General features: G+C 38.9%; 1 protein-coding gene across 6 annotated transcripts in view; it reads left to right on the forward strand.

Moving 5' to 3' along the window:
- PGR (progesterone receptor) overlaps window positions 1-15285 on the forward strand; it is a 42451-nt gene extending 27166 nt beyond the window's left edge. For 3 of the 6 annotated variants that reach the window (XM_064441317.1, XM_064441320.1, XM_064441322.1), the window contains 4 exons: window positions 828-972; window positions 5620-5750; window positions 10767-10924; window positions 13252-15285. In XM_064441317.1, coding sequence (XP_064297387.1) covers window positions 828-972; window positions 5620-5750; window positions 10767-10924; window positions 13252-13407 — 590 coding nt within the window. In that variant the 3' untranslated portion in view covers window positions 13408-15285. The other 3 variants (XM_064441318.1, XM_064441319.1, XM_064441321.1) reach the window with 3 other exon arrangements.
- The last annotated feature ends 5875 nt before the right edge of the window (window positions 15286-21160 follow it).

Below are 21160 nucleotides of genomic sequence, written 5' to 3' on the forward strand. Positions count from 1 at the left end.
TGGAAATACGGTTTCATATGACTGAGCCCAATTTGACACTTCACTGCTGCAGAAAAGGGTAGTCCATATCACTGCTCTTCCCCATTGCAGCTTGCACTTGTCAGACCTCTTGGTTGAACTGATTCATCTCATTAAGTGAGAAGAAAACAAATATTTTTTTCTTACCTTCTGTAGTTTTCTGGTGGCTTCATGAGCTGAATCAGTTCACTGAGGGGTGGCATGAATGCCAGAGCTTGCTTCAAGGAGGTAGCGGGACCAGGTAATGAAGAACAGGACCACTGCTTTCAGTGGCAGGAAGCTGTTGGATTGATTGAGATACTCCGTAGCATTTTTTTAAAGTTATCAAAGGAGCAACAGTTATCAAAGGCAAACACACAACTGAATACTCTTCTCTTTAGTTAAATGCAAGAAAGATATTAATATGTGGATGTTTATTGTATTACAGCTGTATCTCTTGTTAAGAACACTGAAGTCCAAGCTATCTGTATTAAATAACGGTTACAATGATCATGTTACAAACTGTTGTATTTTTACCAAAGGGAAACAAGATGCATTCCTATTTCCTGAAATAGTCACTTCTGACTGCTAAAGATAATTTTGGTTTGATCATTTCAAAATATTGGATTGGAACAAAAAGACAAGGGGTTAACTATCAGAAGTGAGATAGCCAGTTATTGTACAGACTTCACAAACTTCTGAGGGCTACATCCCCAAAAGCACTTGTCTTTCTAGGTGTTCTCAGTAATATAGCTCAAAGTCGTAATCTCAGAACACCTACTCAATTGTTATCTACATGAGAATTATAGTCTTCTAACTTTTCATTTCAGGATTTCGGAATTTACATATTGATGATCAGATAACCCTCATCCAGTATTCCTGGATGAGTCTGATGGTTTTTGCAATGGGATGGAGATCATACAAACACGTCAGTGGTCAGATGTTATATTTTGCACCAGATCTGATTCTAAATGAGTAAGTAGACTCTGCTGTTTCATAATATGAATGACGTCTTGAACTTACTTGTGTCAATGAGAAAGTGACTTCATTGAGGCCAAGGTTTCATTCATTACTTGTTCTGTTTCAAAATTAACAGCAGAGGAAATTTCTCTCATCATATTAAGGTTCAGTAACTTCGGGAAGGGTTTTGTGGGAATCCCAAATATTCTGTTGACATGAGCAAACGAAAGGAGTTCAAATAATATTTTAATTATCCAAGAGAAAAATAAATTAAAAAAAAAAAGAAAGAATTATGCTGTCAGAAGATTTACATGAATTCATCTGAATAAGCCAGGAGTTAATTTTTAACAAAAGAAACTAAGTGGGATTTTCACTGGTCCTTGTTATTTGGGTGGTTTTTGCAAATAGTTTGTATATAGTCTAAAATACTTGGGTTTTGACACATTCTGACAAAATTCTGCTTTTCTAAAGTACATTTATCGTTAGGAAATTGAAATAATTTAGCAAGAAGGAATTTTAAAATCAAGGATAAAATATGTGAGACCTCTTTTTTCTGTTTGGAGGAGCAATTGTTGACTTAGGTTTTCCTTCACTATGCTGATGAATTCAGATAATCTTAATTTCAGTCTTTGTTAGTTTTTCAGCTCTGCAGATTAATATTATAGATACTTTGGTTGTAATACATGGGAGGTTTCCAGGAACAGTAAAACATTATTTAATCTCCCTATTTATTTTTCCTTAATACATTTTTCTTAGTTATTTTTTTCTCCAAATCCTGAAAGAACTACTATGAAGTGAGATGAAAGTTAAATAGGTTCTCTTGCAAGACGTATCTCTTTACGAGATGGATTTGCAGAAGTTCTAGGCACCTGAATTTAAAACCTATAGACATGCAGGTTCTTGCCAGTGAAGTTTTTTATAGAAAATATTCAGTGGAGCTGTCCCTGTAGCTCCTGGCCTTTTCTCTTCCAGATGTCTGGAAATCACTGTGAGGTTTTAGAGTAATGAATTCTTTACTCTGCCATGTGTATTAATTATGCTCTACAAATTGAAATACCTTGAAGCGACGAGCCTGTGTTCTGTCCCAGCATAGTCTGTGATATATCTCTTGGTTACATTCAGAAGAAACACAGTGTGAGATGGCTTTAGGCGGTAATGCCATGTCTTGGGGTATTACCCTGTATGTGGACCACTGCTGCCACCTTGTGAGGAAGACTTCCTTCAAGAATAGGGTTGAGATTTATGAACACTGATTATAATCCCTCAGTGACAGCCTCTTGTTTGCAGCTCAAGACCATCTACATTGAGAAAGAGGTGGACAGCCAACATACCCTTCTCCTGGTTGTAGAACATCTCATCAGGGTCACATTAGAAACATGATAAATAAAGAGACATGAAAAGTAACTGGCACACTCAATCATAGCTGCAACTATTTATTGGGAAATAAGTCAGCTTTTAGATCAGTAAACTGTAAGCAACTTCCTTGTCTGCAATGATGTCTAAGATTGTACTTTCATGATCACTTTAAGAAAAGGTAAGTGGTGAACAAAGCCCAAAATGTCAACTCTACCTGCCTCCCTGCCCTGGTCATGCATCCCCATGATTTCACTAAAGCTGGATCAAACACTATCTGACTGCACTGTCAAACAGATAAGGAAATGAAATGCTTGAGAAATACCCCAGAAAAAAGCCATTAATTAGCAGCTGGAGGTGATCCCTGGTCTGAGTCACTGCATGGACGTGCAGGCACTGATGCCAGAATAGCAGGAGTGCACACTTAGAGGTGGAAAGAGGTAATGGAAATTCCTTCTGCAGGGACAGCACACACTTGAGTTGTTTCTAAATGACCATAAAACCACAATCCAAAGATTGTTTCACAGCCAGTTTGTCACTTAGTGAACCGAGTTGTAGAGCTCCTTGGGAATGATTTGTGTGGTAGCATCAGTTTCAGACCAAGAAGTGTTAATTTGACAATGATTTCATGAATTATTATTAAAACCCTACGAGGATTAGCTGTTACTTATACTTTGCAGTGTCTGAAAATATGACTAAGAACAGCATTTAAGCATATCCTGAAAGCTGCTGTCACCCTTCATAGCTAGCACTTAGGAATAGGACTACCAGAAAGGAATAGGATGGGAGATTTGAAGTAGCTATAGAAGTAGCTACTCCATTTAGATCTAACAGATTAAATGTCTGTGTTTAAGTCATTGAAGAGCTGGTGCAAGATACCAGATGCAGAACAAAGCTGATTTTACACCTGGGGCATGGCAACCCTGGATGTACATACAGACTGGGGAACAAGAGGCTGGAGAGCAGCTCCCCAGAGAGGAACCTGGAGGTTCTGGTCGATGGCAAGTTGAACATGAGCCAACAGTGTGCCCTGGCAGCCAAGAGGGCCAACCGTGCCCCGGGGTGCATCGAGCCCTGCATTGCAGCTGGCCGAGGGAGGGGATTGTCCCACTCTGCTCTGTGCTGGTGCAGCATCACCTTGAGTGCTGTGTGCAGTTTTGGGCAGCACAGTACATTAAGGATATCAAGCTACAAGAGAGCGTCCAGAGGAGGGCCACGAAGTTGGTGAAGGGTTTAGAGGTGAGTCGTATGAGGAGCAGCTAAAGTCACTTGGTTTGTTCATCCTAGAGAAGAGGAGACTGAGGGGAGACCTCATTGTAGTCTACAGCTTCCTCACAAGGGTAGAAGGAGGGGCAGGCTCTGATCTCTTCTCTCTGGTGACCAATGACAGGACCCAAGGGAATGGCAGGAAGATGTGCCGGGGTAGGTTTAGGTTGGATATTAGGAGAAGGTTCTTCCCCCAGAGGGTGGTGGAGCACTGGAACAGGCTCCCCAGGGAGGTAGTCACAGCACCAAGCTGACAATATTCAAGAAGCACTTGGATGACACCCTCTGAGATATGGTGTGAATTTTGGGGTTGTCCTGTGCAGGGACAGGAGTTGGACTTGATCCTTGTGGGTATGATTCTGTGAAAGCTGAAATAATTTCATTTAATATAAAATAACACTTTAAATAAGAAGAAAGAAACTCAGTGCGTTGAGAGAAGTCTTTTATTCATGCAAAATATCTTCTGTTTTCATTATTGACAGTACTATCTGCAGTGGGGTTGGAACACAGAATCACAGAATCACAGAATGGTGGGGGTTGGAAAGGACCTCTAGAGATCATCTTGTCTGACTCCCCTGCTTGAGCAGGGACACCCAGAGCAGGGGGCACAGGAACGCATCCAGGTGGGTTTGAATGTCTCCAGGGAAGGGACCCCACAGCCTCCCTGGGCAGCCTGTGCCCCTGCTCTGGCACCCTCACAGGAAAGGAGTTTTTTCTCATGTTTAGCTGGAACCTCCTGTGTTCCAACTTGTGCCCATTGCCCCTTGTCCTGTCATGGGGCACTATTGAAAAGAGCCTAGTCCCATCATCCTGACACACACCCTTTAGGTATTTATAGATATTGATGAAATCCCCCCATCAGTCTTCTCTTCTCCAGGCTGAACAAACCCAGGTCTCTCAACCTTTCTTCAGAAGGGAGATGCTCCAGTCCCCTGATCTTGGTAGCTCTCTGCTGGACTTGCTCAAGCAGTTCTGCGTTCTTCTTGAACTGGGGGGGGCCAAAACTGGACACAGTGCTCTAAATGTGGTCTCACTAGGGCTGAGTAGAGGGGGAACACTGATCTGAACTTCGTAAGGGGTACTGACAAAATTTAATCTTGTCGTTGTTGTATCTAATACTTCTAGATTGGAATGCAGCTTTGTAAAATGAGCCCATCTTACTGGATCTTCAGGTTAATGTACAATGAATTCAGTTTAGTTTACAAACTTTGAAATTATATTGTTGCAATAAATATATACAATAATATATGCCCAGTATACCAAAATCTCAAACAGAAAAGTAGGATTTAAGTGCTGCAAAAAACCAAACAGTTTTATATATTTCCTTGTGTGATTTGTCCTATTTATTTCTTCAGGAGTTTAGATAAGGCTGTATTAATGTCTAAGTGCACTTAAATACTTTTTGTATATATTTACATTTAATATTTTAACTGTTTCTTTAATGGCATGAAATTCTACAAAATCATATTGTTGCTGTTAGCAGTACAGTGTTAGACTTCCAACAAAGCGTTTTGATGGAGACATTTTTGCAAAATGTAAGAATAAGTTTTATATAAACTTTCAGGTTTATCTTCAATTTTATGCTTTGAAATCTTTTTGGAGAATGTAAAAATCTATCAACCTCTAAAAGAAAGTACTTCACATTAATTATTAGGGTGTTTTTAATTAATAGAAAGCCTTCTTTGGTGGTTAGCATTCAGCTTTGGTAGTTTCCAAGGTTTTTTTTCTGGGCAGCAGTACAGATTAAATATGGAAAATAACAGCACATTCATTATGATTAAAAAACTAGTGTAGATACAAAAAAGTCAGAAAATTGTTTATAATTTATAACCTTTATAAAATTATATAAACCTCTTTTTAGAATTATAACCTCTTTATCATTATATAAACCTTTTGTTTAAATTTATAATCTCTTTATTTAATTTCTGTAATGTGGTAATTAAACTGCTAACAAGGCACTTCCTTCAAGCAATTAGTACCGGAGCTGTTCCTTTTCTTTATTTTCATGTTTTTTAATTTTTTTTTACCTTTTCTGGGTGTAAGACAGAGGATGAAAGAATCATCGTTCTATTCCCTGTGTCTGTCCATGTGGCAACTCCCACAGGAATTTGTCAGACTTCAAGTTAGCCAAGAAGAGTTCCTATGTATGAAAGCGCTGTTACTTCTCAACACAAGTAGGTTCTTTTATTTCTTTGTAACATGTCACTAGTAAAAGAGTTTTGAACCATGTTGTTTAACTTGACCATTTTTAAGCTATCTGGCTTAACAACTGGAAACTTCTTTAGGAGGAATGTTAGTATTCCAAGACTAAAAATATTTTTTCTAGTGTTTATAAGGAACAAGTAATTTGTGATTCATTGTTGGTATTATTCTGTGTAAAGGCACTGGGGAAAGGTTGGATCCCTTTTGAATGATAGCTATACTGTATTACACATTTTCAAATCAAGTGTGCAGTATTTCTGCCTGGAAGTTCTTCAGCTTAAATAACTCTACAAAGATAAAAAAAACCCCTCACAAGCATTAGAAATATATTAAAAATATTTAATAAATTGACAGGAGTGAGGGCTTTATCCTGGCCAAGAACTTAAAGCATGCTTACTGAAAAGAATTAGGGAGGTGGACTTGGCAAACAATACTAACATTTATTCAACTTCTTGTAGTTATAAATAGGTCAAGTTTAGCACAGATATAAACAAATGGAAATGTTCTTCTTTGGTTTGTTTCTCTAGAACAAAATCTGTGGTCACTTCTATTCATACACATCTTTTAAAGAATCCAGCATACAGCTGCATTCCACTTTAAATGGGAAATGAGGTAGTTGATGAAATTATCTTCCAAAACCTTTTCTAAAATACTAAAATGTATATCTGCTGAGGCCATAATTATTAATTATGAATCCATAAATAGAAAGTTTTAAAATGGTACAGGTGCTATGAGAAATGAGAATAAGCATCTCCGAGAAATATAATAGAAGAATGTTGAAGTTTGGTTTTCTACATACTTATGGAGTCAGAGATGTGCAAATCCTGCATAACCTGCTTGTTGGTTGTACAAAGTTTCAGTAAAATATAAGGAACTAAAATTTATTCCCTCTTAAGCTGTACTTGGGTAGTGTTTGCGTAAGCTCATGCTTAAAAAAAATTGGCCTCAGCATAGCATAAGCAGTAAAGGTTAAATTTAGCTCATATGAACATAAAAAATTAATAAAATATTAGCAAAATAACATCCTCTCTGCTAAAGCAGTAAAAATAATGTGGACAAAAATCCCTCTCTGATATAACTCCAGTTGCTGTGTTGGAATTTGAATGTATTGCTATTTTAAATGCTTTCCACCTTCATCACAAAATGAACTCCCTTGTTTGCCTGACTGTTAGAGGGAAGTTTTAAATTTCAGTGACATTTAGATACGTTTGGGATATTCTAGCTCTCCATTTCAGTCCCACAAAACTCAAATGAAATTCAAAAAAAACATTGCATTTGTCCAATCTCTCTCATTGATGAGTACATCAGTTTAACAGTATTCATCAAGCTACCATTCTTTGTCTAATGCATTTCCCTCAGGAACTAATTTTAAGATATGTTGATATATGTGCAAGAAATTTGTTTAAAAGAAAAAAGAAAGTGTTTCTACCTGTGCTGATGACTTTTGCTTTTTGTTCTCTCCTGCACTTATTGTCTTATAGGAAAAAACAATTTGTCAGATCTTTGGGAAAACGAACACACCTAACCGTTGTTGCTGAGACATTTAGTAAACGATTGGTACTGTATAAATATAATTCCACAAAACTATTTTCAAAAAACCATATAACCTCATTGTTGCTATAAAGTGTTTTTTAAGACTACTTTTATTTTAGTCACGGTATTCATCTTAATCCTCTTCAAATGTGAAAGTATGGCCATTTCAAGCTTTCATATACTAACAGTAGATCAAGTCTGAACTTTTAGTCTCTCATTCTGTCTTCTGTTTGATTTGTTATTTAGATGAACTGTTTGTTACTTTTTATATAACTTCAAAGAAACAGTAATTTGTATTATATGTAACTAAATGTCTGTCTTGATACATTCTAATTCTGAATGGAAACCCCAGCCTCAGTTATTAACATAATTTTTGATTCTACAGTTTTTCCATTGAGTTTGCCGTGGCTTAGAAGTTTTCTTTATATTGTACTTGTGACAGTTTTAAAGCTGTCTTGAAAGCAGAATTAGTCTTTGCAAGAAGTGGACCAACGTTTTTATTTTCTGCAATTGTTTCCATTTTACAGGTCCTTATTTACTCTATATAATATGTGATGATGTAGTAGTGCCCCAAAAGTCCTAAATAGGGTTCCATCTTGTGCAGGCCACATCTAGGAACTAATACTATGAATAGTTCAGAGAGACTATGATTTAAGAAAGTACAGCTATGCCAAAAAAGAGAGAAATAGGCAAACAGCGAGTTCAGTTCTGGTCTAGGACTTTCCAGGCTTTTGATTTAGAGGAATTGCAGAATCTTGTTGCATAAGATTTTGGCTGGGTTCTTGCCACTGAATAAAAGCATCCGCATTCTCTACATATGTTCAGGGAGAAGGAGCATTTGAGCTCCCTGTGTTTAAATTGCATTTGTGCACGTAAGACATTGTAATTCTTCACTCAAATACATAGCTTAGTGGAACTTTTTGTGATTAGATGGGAATGTGACTGTGCCTTTGCAGAATTCTGGGAAACAGGCCATGGATTGCTGGAAGAGATCTTTTAACCTAATTCACAAGGGAAGTGGAAGGACTTAACTGCTGTTTTAGAGACGCAAGTTAAAGAAAGCATCCCTAACCTGAAAGAACCCTAAATTCCACCAGAATCTCACTTTATATGAAAAAGATTTCATAGGTGTCGGTAATTCTGCCATTAGACATACCCAGAACCTTTCAGGCTTTGAAAATTAAGCTCTTCTTTTCCCATGACATAACTTTTCCCCACTGTGACTGTTCCTGCCTGTATTACTCCAAAGCAGATTGCGTTCCCTACAAAAAAGAACTCTTCCCTTCCATTCAGACCCTCGACACAGATGTGACAGGCATGCTTTCAGATGCCTCCTTTGTCTGTTTGGACTTGAGAAGTTGTACTGAGTCAAATGAAAGGTCTACCTCGTCCAGCATTTCATCTCCATCAGCTACCAAAAGAAATCTAACATGGCATCCCTAAAAACTGGACTATAATTACATAATGGTGCTATACTTTCTGTGGAAGCATTCACAATTTCTATTCTCTATTTTTATTTTTGTTTTAATTCTGTTTCAGTTAGGAGTCAGACCCTGACTTCCATAGCCATCTCAGTGCATAGACACTTGTCTTTAAACTTGCTGTTTTCTGTATGTGTGTCTCCCTCCTTCCCCCAGACATTCACTTGTGTGAGGAGGCACAGAGCAAGAGACATCCTTGGGAAACTGGATTATTTCTTCTCTTGGGCAGTCTCCTACAAAATAGGAGACTTCTGCTTAGGTAGAGTAGAGGTTTGAACTTCTGTTTCGTTACCTCTCTCTGGGATGGAGGTGAGAGACGCTTAATTTTAATCTGTTTACCCTAAGTGCCTTTTTCCCTTATTCTGAGGAATCAGACATGACTCAGGCAACTGACTTCAGAACAGGGTTTACGATTTCCAAACGGAGAGCAGTGCTCTCAGTGCAGGGTTTGCTACCTAATTCTCTTTCAGGGAATGGGTTTAGGTCTAACACCTGTGCAGCCATCTGCTTTTTTGGTGGCTTCTCTTTTAAGAATTCCTAATATCTACCAGTACAGTGCATTGTACAGGGAGTCAGCACACACATAGATTTATATTTTAATTCCAGAAAGTGACAAATCACCTGGAAGTTTGGTGTTATGGTGTTGAATAAGTCAACGTCATTATGAACCAGGCTTCAATTCTTTTTTATAAAGAGATGCAAATGAAATCTGCTGTGGCCTGATACTAGTCATGGTCTGATACCAGACTGAAGATGTACTAGATGTACCTAGATAACTAGCATGTGATTTATTTAAGTATGTGAGAGCCTCCCCATGACATTCATTTAGAGACCATGGAGAAAAATAAGCATCTCTGCAACATAATTCATCTCTTTCTAAAGCTATTTCTAAAACAGTGAACAGGCCTTGTGCTCAAGACTTGCCTGATTTTTCCTACTAAAGCTACAGCAAGCTGTGGTAACTAGCCCAGATGGAGATGCCTATACTGTAAAGTGACTAAAGTTTGGTGCGGTGAATCCTTCCCCTCATGCTTGCTGTCAGAATATGAAATGTTAAATGTGACATTGCAGTGTGAAATGTCATTGGCACAAGAAAAAGGAAAGGGGAAGAAATTTATCAGTTCTTTCAAAAACAGTATGATTGAAACAAGACCATGTTTTAATGTGTGATTATTATAGCAAAGCAAGGATTTCAATTTGATTGCCAGATGGGAATATTTTTTCAAGTTTCATTTCTTCCAGTTTTTCATTTCTTAGTTGCCTTTGACGACATGAATTGTAAGACTTGTGTATTACACTGCCATATCAAGGAAAGTAGAGTCTAGAGCTGACACCTGTTTCCTTACAGTGCTACCAACACTTACTATCAGTGATCAAATACGGTCTTATCACTAGCTGTCACTAACAGGTTCACTTCTCAGTGTTCTCTCCGTGTCCTCATTTTGGTCCTCATGGGTGACCATTAAAAGTAGAGTGAGTTCAACCATTTGTTCCTCCTTGCTAATTTCTCTAAAAGCTGTTCAAAGCCCTGGATGACTTGCTGTCTATGCTACTTAAGAGTTATTAGTTCATTCCTTGACTCCATTTTGAAGCACTCCAGCTAGATCTCTCTAACATAAATTTGCTGCGAAGAGGGCTGCCCCTCAGCAGTGTGAAAATGAGCCAGTCTGTAACATCTTTCCTCAAGGACAGGGGTGGTTCCTTTGGCCATCTTCTTTTCAGCAGACAGGTGTAGCTGAAGCTTAAGTCTATGTCTAGACATCAGCAATTAGCACAATCGACTGATTGTTGCTGATACATCATTTTAACCAATTGTATCGCTCTTTCTGGAGTAACTGTTAAATGGGAAGAAGTACCTGGCGTATATTAATGAATTGCACTGCACAGCGTGAAATACTATAAATTGTTCCTGTACTTTAGATTTCTCTCATTGCCTTCGGAATAACTGCAACGCAAGTGTTACTGTCTTTTTAGTTCCTTTGGAAGGCCTAAGAAGTCAAGGCCAATTTGATGAGATGAGAACGAGTTACATTAGAGAACTGGTGAAGGCAATCGGTTTGCGCCAGAAAGGTGTTGTGGCAAACTCACAACGTTTCTATCAACTTACAAAACTGATGGATTCCATGCATGATGTAAGTTTAATTGTTAATGTGTTTTACTTTTTATATAAGAAGGAACTAGTATTTCTTAAAGCAATTTATGGAAAGTGGGTAGTCAATATTTCTATAAAACAAAAGAAAAAGACCCTACATTTTTCCCTTAGTGTGTATATTTGTGTGAATAGATGGCTATATATTCAGCATCAATATATATTGTACATATATTATATGGTATACAAGATTTAAGTGTTTGAGAAACATGCTTTTGAATGCTACTATTCTTTTCATTATTTCTCTAACATAACTACTACAGTTATGGGTTTTGGTAGGGAGCAGTGTGTGTGTGTGTGTGTGTGTATACATCTTCATGAAAATAAATAATGCAAAGAACAGGCAATTCAAGTTCCAAAGTCAGGCTACTAAGAATTAGAGAAAGACAACCGAGATTGGTTTTGCAACCTTAATTCAAGTACTTTTATGTGTATATTCTATGCCATTTTTTCAGTCTATGTCTATATTTTGAACCTGAATAATCTTTGAGAACTCTAATGGTCATACCATAGAGATTCATAAGTGTCTTAAAAGACGCAGCTGAATCCTTTCCACATCTCTGAGAACCCAGCGTGTATCCTATGGGCTTAACATCCATTAAAATGATGATTAAAATGAGGAATAACATTTCATGCCCACATGAATATTGTTCTATAATGGCTGGTGTATATTACACTATAACATAAAGTATCTCTGCAAGAGAGGCAAAAAGCAAAGGAACAGGGCCATATCTGACGGTTTTAGCAAGCGCTGGGGAAGTGGTGCTAAGATAGTTTAGGAAGAGTGCTTGTGAGTTCAGTGCTGGTTGTGAGGAGCTCGCAGGGAGTCGGGGAGGGATGGGGTCATTGTAGGTTTGTATTCTGCACTCAGCAAATCCATATTTTATTTTAATTGTTCATTAATCAATTCATTTACTCATCTAAAACCTTTCATTGTCACTAATTCCCCCTTCTGATGGGGGAAAAATAACCCCTCTGAGGATCCCATTTATGGGAGTTAAGAGATAATATTGATTATTATGTGGTTCACCAGGTGGTCTGGAGTCTTTTGATCCACTGCACAAACCTCTCCATCAGCTTCTGCTATCCACAGGACTCTCATTCACCATTTAGCTATTACATCATCTCAGATACCAGCAAAAGGAGAATGAGACTAGTACAAAAGCAGCCTTACAGGTGAAGGCAGACGACACAAAATTCTGAAGAGAGGATATGGAGCTTAACTTTTCAGTATTTACTGGTAGTCAGACTGCAGTTGTCACTGCGGACTGTCAGTGATAAACCCTTCCCTGGAGTTCTGTCAGTCACCTTTTACTTGCAAAACAAAGTCCTGGCCAGTGTACTACTCATGGTAGCCCTGGGCTCATGGAACCTGTTTGGATCAGTCTTGCTTGGGATAAAAGGTCTTCCTGCCTTACCTGTAGTAATCATTTGCAATCTGAGTGTCACAGCATCCAGAGGAAAACTCTCTTGAGTGCTGGGCTGTAGAGTCAGTCTCTTAATTTCAGTAAAGTAAAATAGCCTTAGTGGAAATGAGTGACTGAGGCTTGCTGCAAAGCCCCCAGCGAAGTGATGGGTGGTGTTTGGTCTGTGGAGTATCTTTCTTCAAGGCCCTATTTCAGCTCAGGCTGGTAAAGTGATGGGAAATACAAGGAAAAGCTGATCACACTGGAGAGACTGTGTGTTGTTAAAGCCTACAGCAGCAGAAATAGGATGATATTTGATAACATAAAGGTCACAAGTCTTAAAGAAAAGCTTCTATGAAATTGGAACTTCTCAGAGAAGATAAGAGGTAAAATAGTCACATATATTAAGCGGTGGCTTTCAAGGGACAAGGGCCTATGGAGTTTAATGTTTGCAGCATACCTAGGTATGATCATAATCAGAACCTTGGAGAAACTCAAAAGGCAATAGTAAATGCTCTCCCTCAGAGCAGTGTTTGAACAGCATATAGTAAACAAGGCATGGAGACAATGTGTTGAACATGAAGATAAAATGAAAGATTGTGTACTTGTTTAGTAATTGCCATTGTTCATGGTGCCTGCCGTGAGTGAGGATGATAACACTTCATAATACTAGTGTGGCACTTTTTTATATAACATACCATTTAGCTATATTTATGACATTTTGCCATGGGAGGATATTTTAATAGGGAATGACAAATACCCATATTACTGACTCAGGGCGTGACAGAGGAAGGTACACAATGATGACAGCTGATGGATGTATGAGATAAGTGATTGACAGCATGTTTATCTGGCTGCATTACTGTTAGCCTGATTTATCATGTTTGTATTTTATTAAATCCAGCTAGTGAAACAGCTCCATCTCTTCTGTCTGAACACATTTCTCCAGTCCCGTGTACTGAGTGTTGAATTCCCCGAGATGATGTCAGAGGTGATTGCTGCCCAGCTACCCAAGATTCTGGCAGGGATGGTGAAACCTCTTCTCTTTCACAAAAAGTGAAAGTCTTTTCTCTTATCATAGAGATGATTTCTGGGTTATTTTTTCGTTTGTTTATTTTGGTCAAGATTTTGCAATGTTGGGACTTCAGTATATTTGTCATACTTACCCTGCCTACTGCTTTATACTTGTAACATACACAAGCCATTTAAGCTTGATGTACATATTGTGAGTTCCCGATTCCTTAACTGCAAAAATCACAACAGTCATAAGAAATGTTTTGTAAACTTGGCTAGGTTGCTTTTTTAGATATGCATAAGAATGACAATGAATAGAGTTTTCAGATTTCTAAGAACAGTTATCTTATACATTTTTCTTACATATTACACACGCTCAAATTTCTGATATGACATGGTGTAAACTTTTTACTTTAGTACATTGTGTGCATGGATACATATGGGCATGTGCGTAATACAAGATTTTGGAGGAATTGAAATAAATATTTCCCACATTTTCTCACGGATATTTCACTCTTTATTAACTAATCTGCCTCACAGAAATATCCTTTCAAAGTCAGCTGTCCAGGATTAAGCAGATGTCACTGCACTACCTTCATGGGTAACTGAAGTGCTAGCCACCAAATAAACATTCATATTCTTGTCTGTGCTCGTGCTGCTCGCCTTCAAAAATTAGAAAGCTTAGGAAAATTTCAGCATATATTACACCAGAAGAAATGTGTATGCAAACCTACTTGGTTTTGGTTTGTGTTATTTTCCTTAAAAGTTCAGCACTTACTAAAGGTAAATCACTTAGCTATAATCTTAAATACATCAGCTGTAGATTTCTGTATTTCAGAAGCTTTAAATAGAGATGTTTTCACTGACTACAACCCTTAATCTTGATGTTTTGAATTCCAATGCTGAATACTCAAACAGCCATTGACATCAAATTATAGCGAGATTAGATGCAGAAAGAAATGGAAAATATGACTACAAACATTTTGATACACATCAGACCCAGTTCAGTACTATTTAGTGGAGCTACGTATTTTATATTTTAAAGGCATGCCATTATAACTGGGGTAATTGCAAAAGAGGAAATGGACTAAATTAGCTTTATAGATTGAAGAAGAATGTCATGTTTTACCATGGAAATGAAATATTTGACTGAAAAATTATAGCGTGGTGGTGTTTGTTCCTTTGATACGGATTTGAAGCAATTCATGCATTTAAGGCAGTAAGTTGTTGATCTATTCAAACAGCAGAGAATCGGATAACGCCCAAGAAGAATTTATGAGTCTGTTAAAATACAACAAATTTTGCCAGTCACTAAAAATGATACTAAAAATCTCTATAATGTAGGAAATGGTGAGTCTTACTTGGGGACTTGCTGGCCACACGCTTTTGCTCTTCCCCGTTACAAGTTGCATGCACCCATCATGCGACAGCGTACCATTGATGGTGTGCAAGTTTGTATCCGTGTCACATGAACAAGGACTCACTGTACAGAAGTTCAGTATCCCCAATTAAATCAGGGTGCCCCTCATTAAAAGTATAAATGATGTCACTCGTTCATAAAAATTACATCCCAATTCTTGAAAAGGATGCGGACAACTAGCAACTAAAGGTAGACCTAAAGGTATCCTTATTATTGACAATTTCCTAAAGCCAATCAAGAAGAAGCTACATTACGACTGGGGGAAAAAAAAAAACGTTTTTACCATTCCCACGGAGTAGTACAAAGCCCACTAGAGTTGGTGCAAAGATGCAGCCCTGGGTGAAATGGTATAAGCAGACCTGTGTGTTATTTGACAGGGTTCGTCATTTCAAACTGCCCAGAGACAAGCAAGTCCTTTCATATCCAATACAGTCTGACTTTGAACTGTGATCCTTAATGCAAGTATGTTTTAATAAATAACACAAAATTCTTTATTTCTACATACTGAAGTTTTGTTTTCTTTATTTTTTTTTTTTTTTGTGTTTGCATTCAGTAATTTTGGAGCTTAGTAAAATAAGTCCATTTCAACCATTCCACTTTTGCATAACAACATTTTCATGCATTGTTTGGGACTTAAAGCATTGCCACGTGATTTACCACTGGATAAACAAACTGTCTGTGTTACTGTTTAGGTTAAACTCTTAACAGAAACGTCTCACACTAAAAATTATTCCTTGATACCCTAATTCTGAAATTAGAAAACAGAGCAGGCGGTGTGCTTGCCTTAGGAATGCCCCAGATCAGCCTACATCTGCCTTTTACTCAATCCCTAAAACTTGTTCCAAGTGGCTGCCATGTCACCGTGTCCCATAAATATGGCAGATTAGTCTGAAACGCTCTATTTTTGTCTCAGAGGCACAATGAAAAATGAAGAATAGCTGCCTTTTGGGAATAGATAACAAAGGTTAAAAACATTTTCAAATTGTATTTCTTAAAGATGTGTAACTCTCAGAAAAAATTCCCAGAACTTCACGGTCATGATAAATGCCCTACACACGGCAGAACAAGTTTGGCTGAATGTGGCTGCTAGATGAATTCAGAAGGCCCGTATTCATTACCTGAATGTGCAAAGTTAGAAAAAAAGGTTTTAGTCTGAGAACTTCCAGCTTTGAGCCCAGTTTATAAAATTGCCTTTAGTCTCCATTTTGATACCATCATTTGCTCCAGATTACACAGACACCGTGAACCGTGATCAGAACACACGATTGGTTCCTTCCCTATTGAAATCTCACGTACTGTGTTTTTTCAACCCCACGGCAAGCTCCAGAGACCCATCGGCAAATGAGTTTTTTCTTTGAGGTTTTAGAGTTGAGCTTTTTAGTTGTCTGTATTTCTCTGCATTAATATTTGTTTAAAGATTAAGGTATTTTTTTGACTTGAGCTTTACAAATAGGCCTAAATAAAAAAGCTTGTAGTGCCTCAGATGTACTGAACAAGGCATAGCAATGCTGGATGTTGCATTTTGCATACCAGAAATAAGAGGTTTTGGCAGATTGACTTATCTGTTTTCTGACATTTTCGATGTGCCTGATTACATTTTAAAGGTATGAGACCTGGTGTACTAATTAGAAAGCTTGCCATCTTCTGCAGATTGCAGACATAACTTTTTGTCTGAGCTATCACTAAACGTTCTTCCTCTTAGCTAAATAACGCAAGCTATGCCTGAAGCTCAGCCTCTCCTGTTCTGTACAGTTTAGGCGTTTTTGAGCCAAGGCCTTTAGCATTGCCTTCTGCTGGTACTTGAAGCAAACAAATCCAACAAGTGAACCGGTTCATTTGAGCTCTACTGTTGATGCAGCTTTGTAGAGGCATCACGTTTATCGTTTTTAAAGACTGTTTTGAAGGTTGAAGAGCCTGGCTGTGGCGGCCCGGCTGGTTTGGAGAGCTGTGAGAATGCAGTGCAGAGAAGAGGCGACCTCCAGCCCCGGCAAGCTGTCCTGCTCTTTCATACCAAGTTGCTTCACAGTTGTACCGGCTGTGTTCGAAGAAATACAAAAGCTCAAACAGCTTGTGTTTTCAAAGATCTTAGCTGGATCAGCAGTTTTGACCAGCCTCTAGAGAAAGGGGAATGTGGCTTTGTTAACACCTAGTCCGTGATGGAGGGAAGTGTAGTCTGAGAAACTTTCAATCGATTCCATGGCACTTTGGAATGGTCTAGTCGTATGTGTGCATAATAAACTGAAGCTTAGGTATTTTTGAACTCCAGCTGTTCCTTCAGCTGCACTGCAGTTTTGTTTTCTTTTGTTATAGCTACAGTAGAGAAGCTGAGAGTTCAGGTTTTTTCTGACTAGTCAATGCTTCATTAGTACTTTTTTTCTTTTAAAAGTACAGCAATACGTCTCTCTCAATTAACTTTATTGGGAGGGTCAGCTGCTTTCCCATGTTCCTATCTAAAACCAAATGTTTATCTCAGTTATCACTGACATATCAGTAGCATGAGCAGTAACACCTGTAGGGATCCTTCCTCCCCATACTCTCCTACCTGCACCAGCTTAAGGTTCGTTTATCCCCAGAGCGGGAGGGGATGGGGCTGCACTCCACCCCTGCAGTGGTGCAACTCCAAGTGCACGTGTCTTGCCTGACGCGCCGTTTGTGGCACGCTGACCTTTCTTTCCTTCCGATAAGTCAGCTTGCAGCCACCGAGCCAATAGCCAGAGCCCTCCCAACTTTCCATGGCTCAGAAGCCCATGTGCATACTGCCAGGCTCGACTGTCAGCATTGCTGGATTTATTGGGTTGTACTGCTTTGTGTCATGATGACCTAACTTGAACAGAGGGTTTGTTTTTAATTTTGTTCTCTTTTCCCCCTTGGAAGATGAAAAGGAAAAAAAAGTAATATTTTAGGTTTTTAAATCTTAAAATTTATGAGGGTTTTTTTTTCAATGAATGCTATTAATTTATTAGATTGATGTTATTGGCATGCAGGATGGTACTGTAGCTTTTCAGATGCTTGTTCAGAAACATGCAGTAAGAGAGTTCTAAGTTAGTTAATTAATTTAAAAGCTGTCTGTTTACCTTAAAGAGAAAAAATCCTCAGAAAATAATCCTTCAGTGCTGTTGGAACGAATGCAGCAGTTGCATAACTTCAAGTCCATGAGCGGTGCTGCTCCCTTGATGGATTTTTTTTTCTCAACATTCAGGCATTTTTTTCCTGGGTTGGGCCCAGAGTGCTCTGTACAAGGTATTTACAGAATATAAAGGATATCAAGGAGTGGTGAGCTTTCATTTAATTCTATTTTATCAATTAAAATTGGCAACATTTCCGTTTCTTGCCAGCGTGAGGTGCACTCATTGTAAAAATACCATCACAAGTCATAGATCATGTTTTTCTGACCGCAACACCTAAATTACCCGTTCACCTCTACACGTACAATAGTGCCACCAATTTAGCTTTCAGGCGTATCAGTGAGGAAGTTCTCACAGTGTCACTTAAATAGTCTCACTCTATTGCATTTTCCCACAGCTCAATTTAAATACCCACCCAGCCAGTTTAGTACTGCAATCTCTTTTCTCTGTGTTGAGGAAAAAGAAATCTATAATGTCCAGGGATCCAGAGCTCTGCGTCAGTGAACTCCACAGCTGCGTGCCTTCAGACAAGGGCCTAGGCTGGATGAAAAGTATCCAGTGGGCATATTAAATATCTTTGCCATCAAGCCAGAAGTAACTGGGCGGACCAGTAACAGACCTTAGTGTTATACAGGTGAGGCTTTTATGAACATTGCCCTGAGTTGCTAATTCCATCTCAGCCGTACAGTTTTCACATGTGCCTATTCTTCATATTCTAGATAAACCAGAGAAAAGCGTTAACTCTTCATACCCTGTATTGTTGGTTTATGTCCAGTCTGAGACTCTGATCTGCAGTACCTCTAGTTGAGAACTATGTTCTCGTCGTAGCGCTGTTCAGAAACCTGATTTATTCCAACAGGTCTGTTGCGGCTATATGGAGCGTGAATAAGGAAAGCACCAACCAGACACATACGTGGCAGGGGGCATTCAGAAAGATGTGTAAATGCTTTTCCTTAGAGTACTTGAAAAGAGAAACACCCAGAGATCTGCAATCACTGTGCCGTTTTAATAGCAGATATCTTTTCAGAGGAGTATACAATTAAATTATATAGTGCCTGAATAAGGCTGATTGTATACTAAAATTTAGTAGGCTCTCTAATTTGTTTCCAAAAAAAAAGGAAGGTCCCAGGAAGGGTGTCTTGTATAATCTTTGAAAACTCTAAACTTTATAAATTCCCCAAACTGGACACATGTAATTAAAAGGCAGCAGACTGCAGCTATTACCAAACCTACCTAAAAGTTTCACACAGAACTTTTGTGACAGCTAAGGAACACCGAGCACGCACAGCTGACATACTTAGTTTAAGATTACACATATGCAGGCACACACACGGAAACACAGGCAGCTGCTGTTGCACTAACACCCCTGCGTCCAACTTGAGCCAGCCATCGTGTGTGTGAGGACAGCGTAGTGTATGTCCTTTGAGTAAACACATTTATAAAAATATCATAATTCATGTCATGCATCATCATGAATCAAAGGCACTCTCAGAGGAATGTGTTTTCACCTGTAGCTCAGAAAAAGGATTGTGACTTAAACGTTCAGTGACGGGACTGAACCATCAGCCTCGTGGGTGGCAGTCTGTTACAAGTAGGAACCTTCTTTTTGTTGTGCTTTTGTTGTACTTGGAGCTGTTGTATCTGAAACGTGGTTATTCCCCTTTCAAACCAGTGATGAAGACTTCAGTAGAGCAATTAATATGTTCCCAATCATTTTCCTAGATCCCAGCAACACTTGTAACAGTCAAGTGTGGATCTTGCCATTCCGCATCAGCATCTTCCGCGGCCACAGCACAACACGCTTGCTAGAACTGGCACACTATTAAACGGAAGAAATGTGAGAGCAGAATCTGCCAAGTTTCATGTTACTTGAAATGCCCGAGGAGTGGGGGTGTGGTGGCCGTGGGTTGGGGCCTGTTGTGCTGGCCTTACGCGCAGCGGATAAGATCATCTTTTGGGACTGTCCTCACCGTGCATGAGGGGTTGGCCAGCCGAGGGTGACGAGGCTGCTCACTTAAAAACTTAACTGGACGTTATGTATCCCAGAGCTCAGCCTGCAATATAATCATATTGTGCACTGGCCAATTCACTTCTCACACCAATTTTACCCAAACGTGTCGGCATTGGGGTTGCTGTTGTATGCAGTTTATAGTGATGGCTACAGCCAGCTCGCATTTTACTGGGAGACAGAAACCGCTGTCCTTTCACAAGCTTCATAATACAGGTCGTGTGTCTATTTGTCTGCTCACAAAGCAAGGGTCTATACATCTGGCATTAAAAAACCACCAACGAACCTCTGACATTTTGAAAATATTACTTCAGGAAGATTTTCACTTAAAGTGTCTTTCAAGTCTTCCCTGAAGGCAGCCATTAATTTTAAGAAAAACTAGATGATAGAGAAAAGCATAACCTAAGGGTTAAAAACCTGGCTGGGGACTCCTGCAGTACACGATCTCTTGCAGTTTCTGAATTCCACACAAACTTTACATCCCAGTTCCCATATTTGTAAGATGTTTACTCTCCCCTCCCTCCCCTGCCCTCAACACACTTCTTTCCCAAGGATTACTTGGCTGTGTAACGCAGGAGCGCTTTGTAATCCTCGATGGAAAATTCAGTAGAAAGCCAAATAATCCTTAACTGTGAGACATATTTGGACTGATGTTAGTATTTCTCTGTATTTAACATTCAAGATCATGATGGACATAGTTAACGGTTTATTACTATTGTTTTTATTTTTTTTAAAAGAGACTTGTATAAGATTTCTGTATTTTCTGGTGAAGAGGAACTTGCATCTATATATTTGTACATCTGAAATAATAGCTTTCAAGTATTTTTGTAAAGGTGTTGTCTAGCTACATTGTCTCATGTCCAATAAATTGGAGCTACGCTTACTTTGTAGTACTATGAGAAGTGTTTTGAGTCTTCAGTTACCACGAGATGGGAGGTACAGCTCCAGAAGAGCACCGTGCTGTAACTGGACGTGGCTCTGCAGTCGCCAGTAGCAGGCTGGTGGAGCCACTCGTGCTTGCAGCCCTACGGAGCCGCAGCCGGGAGGCTAATTTCACTTTGATTACTTCGGCAGCTCCAGGTTAGAGACACCACACACTGCTTATTTACTGAACTGGAACCTACGTGGGGAGGGGAGCTGTAGTTTCCATTTTGTTTTCAATTCAAACTCTACAAAGCTCAAAGAATGGGAGACAACCGTCTCTTTTTTTTAAAAAAAAAACACTTATGTGGGAGGTACTGTCAAA

The sequence above is a fragment of the Phalacrocorax carbo genome, chromosome 1 (assembly GCF_963921805.1).
Source record: "Phalacrocorax carbo chromosome 1, bPhaCar2.1, whole genome shotgun sequence".
NCBI lineage: Eukaryota > Metazoa > Chordata > Aves > Suliformes > Phalacrocoracidae > Phalacrocorax > Phalacrocorax carbo.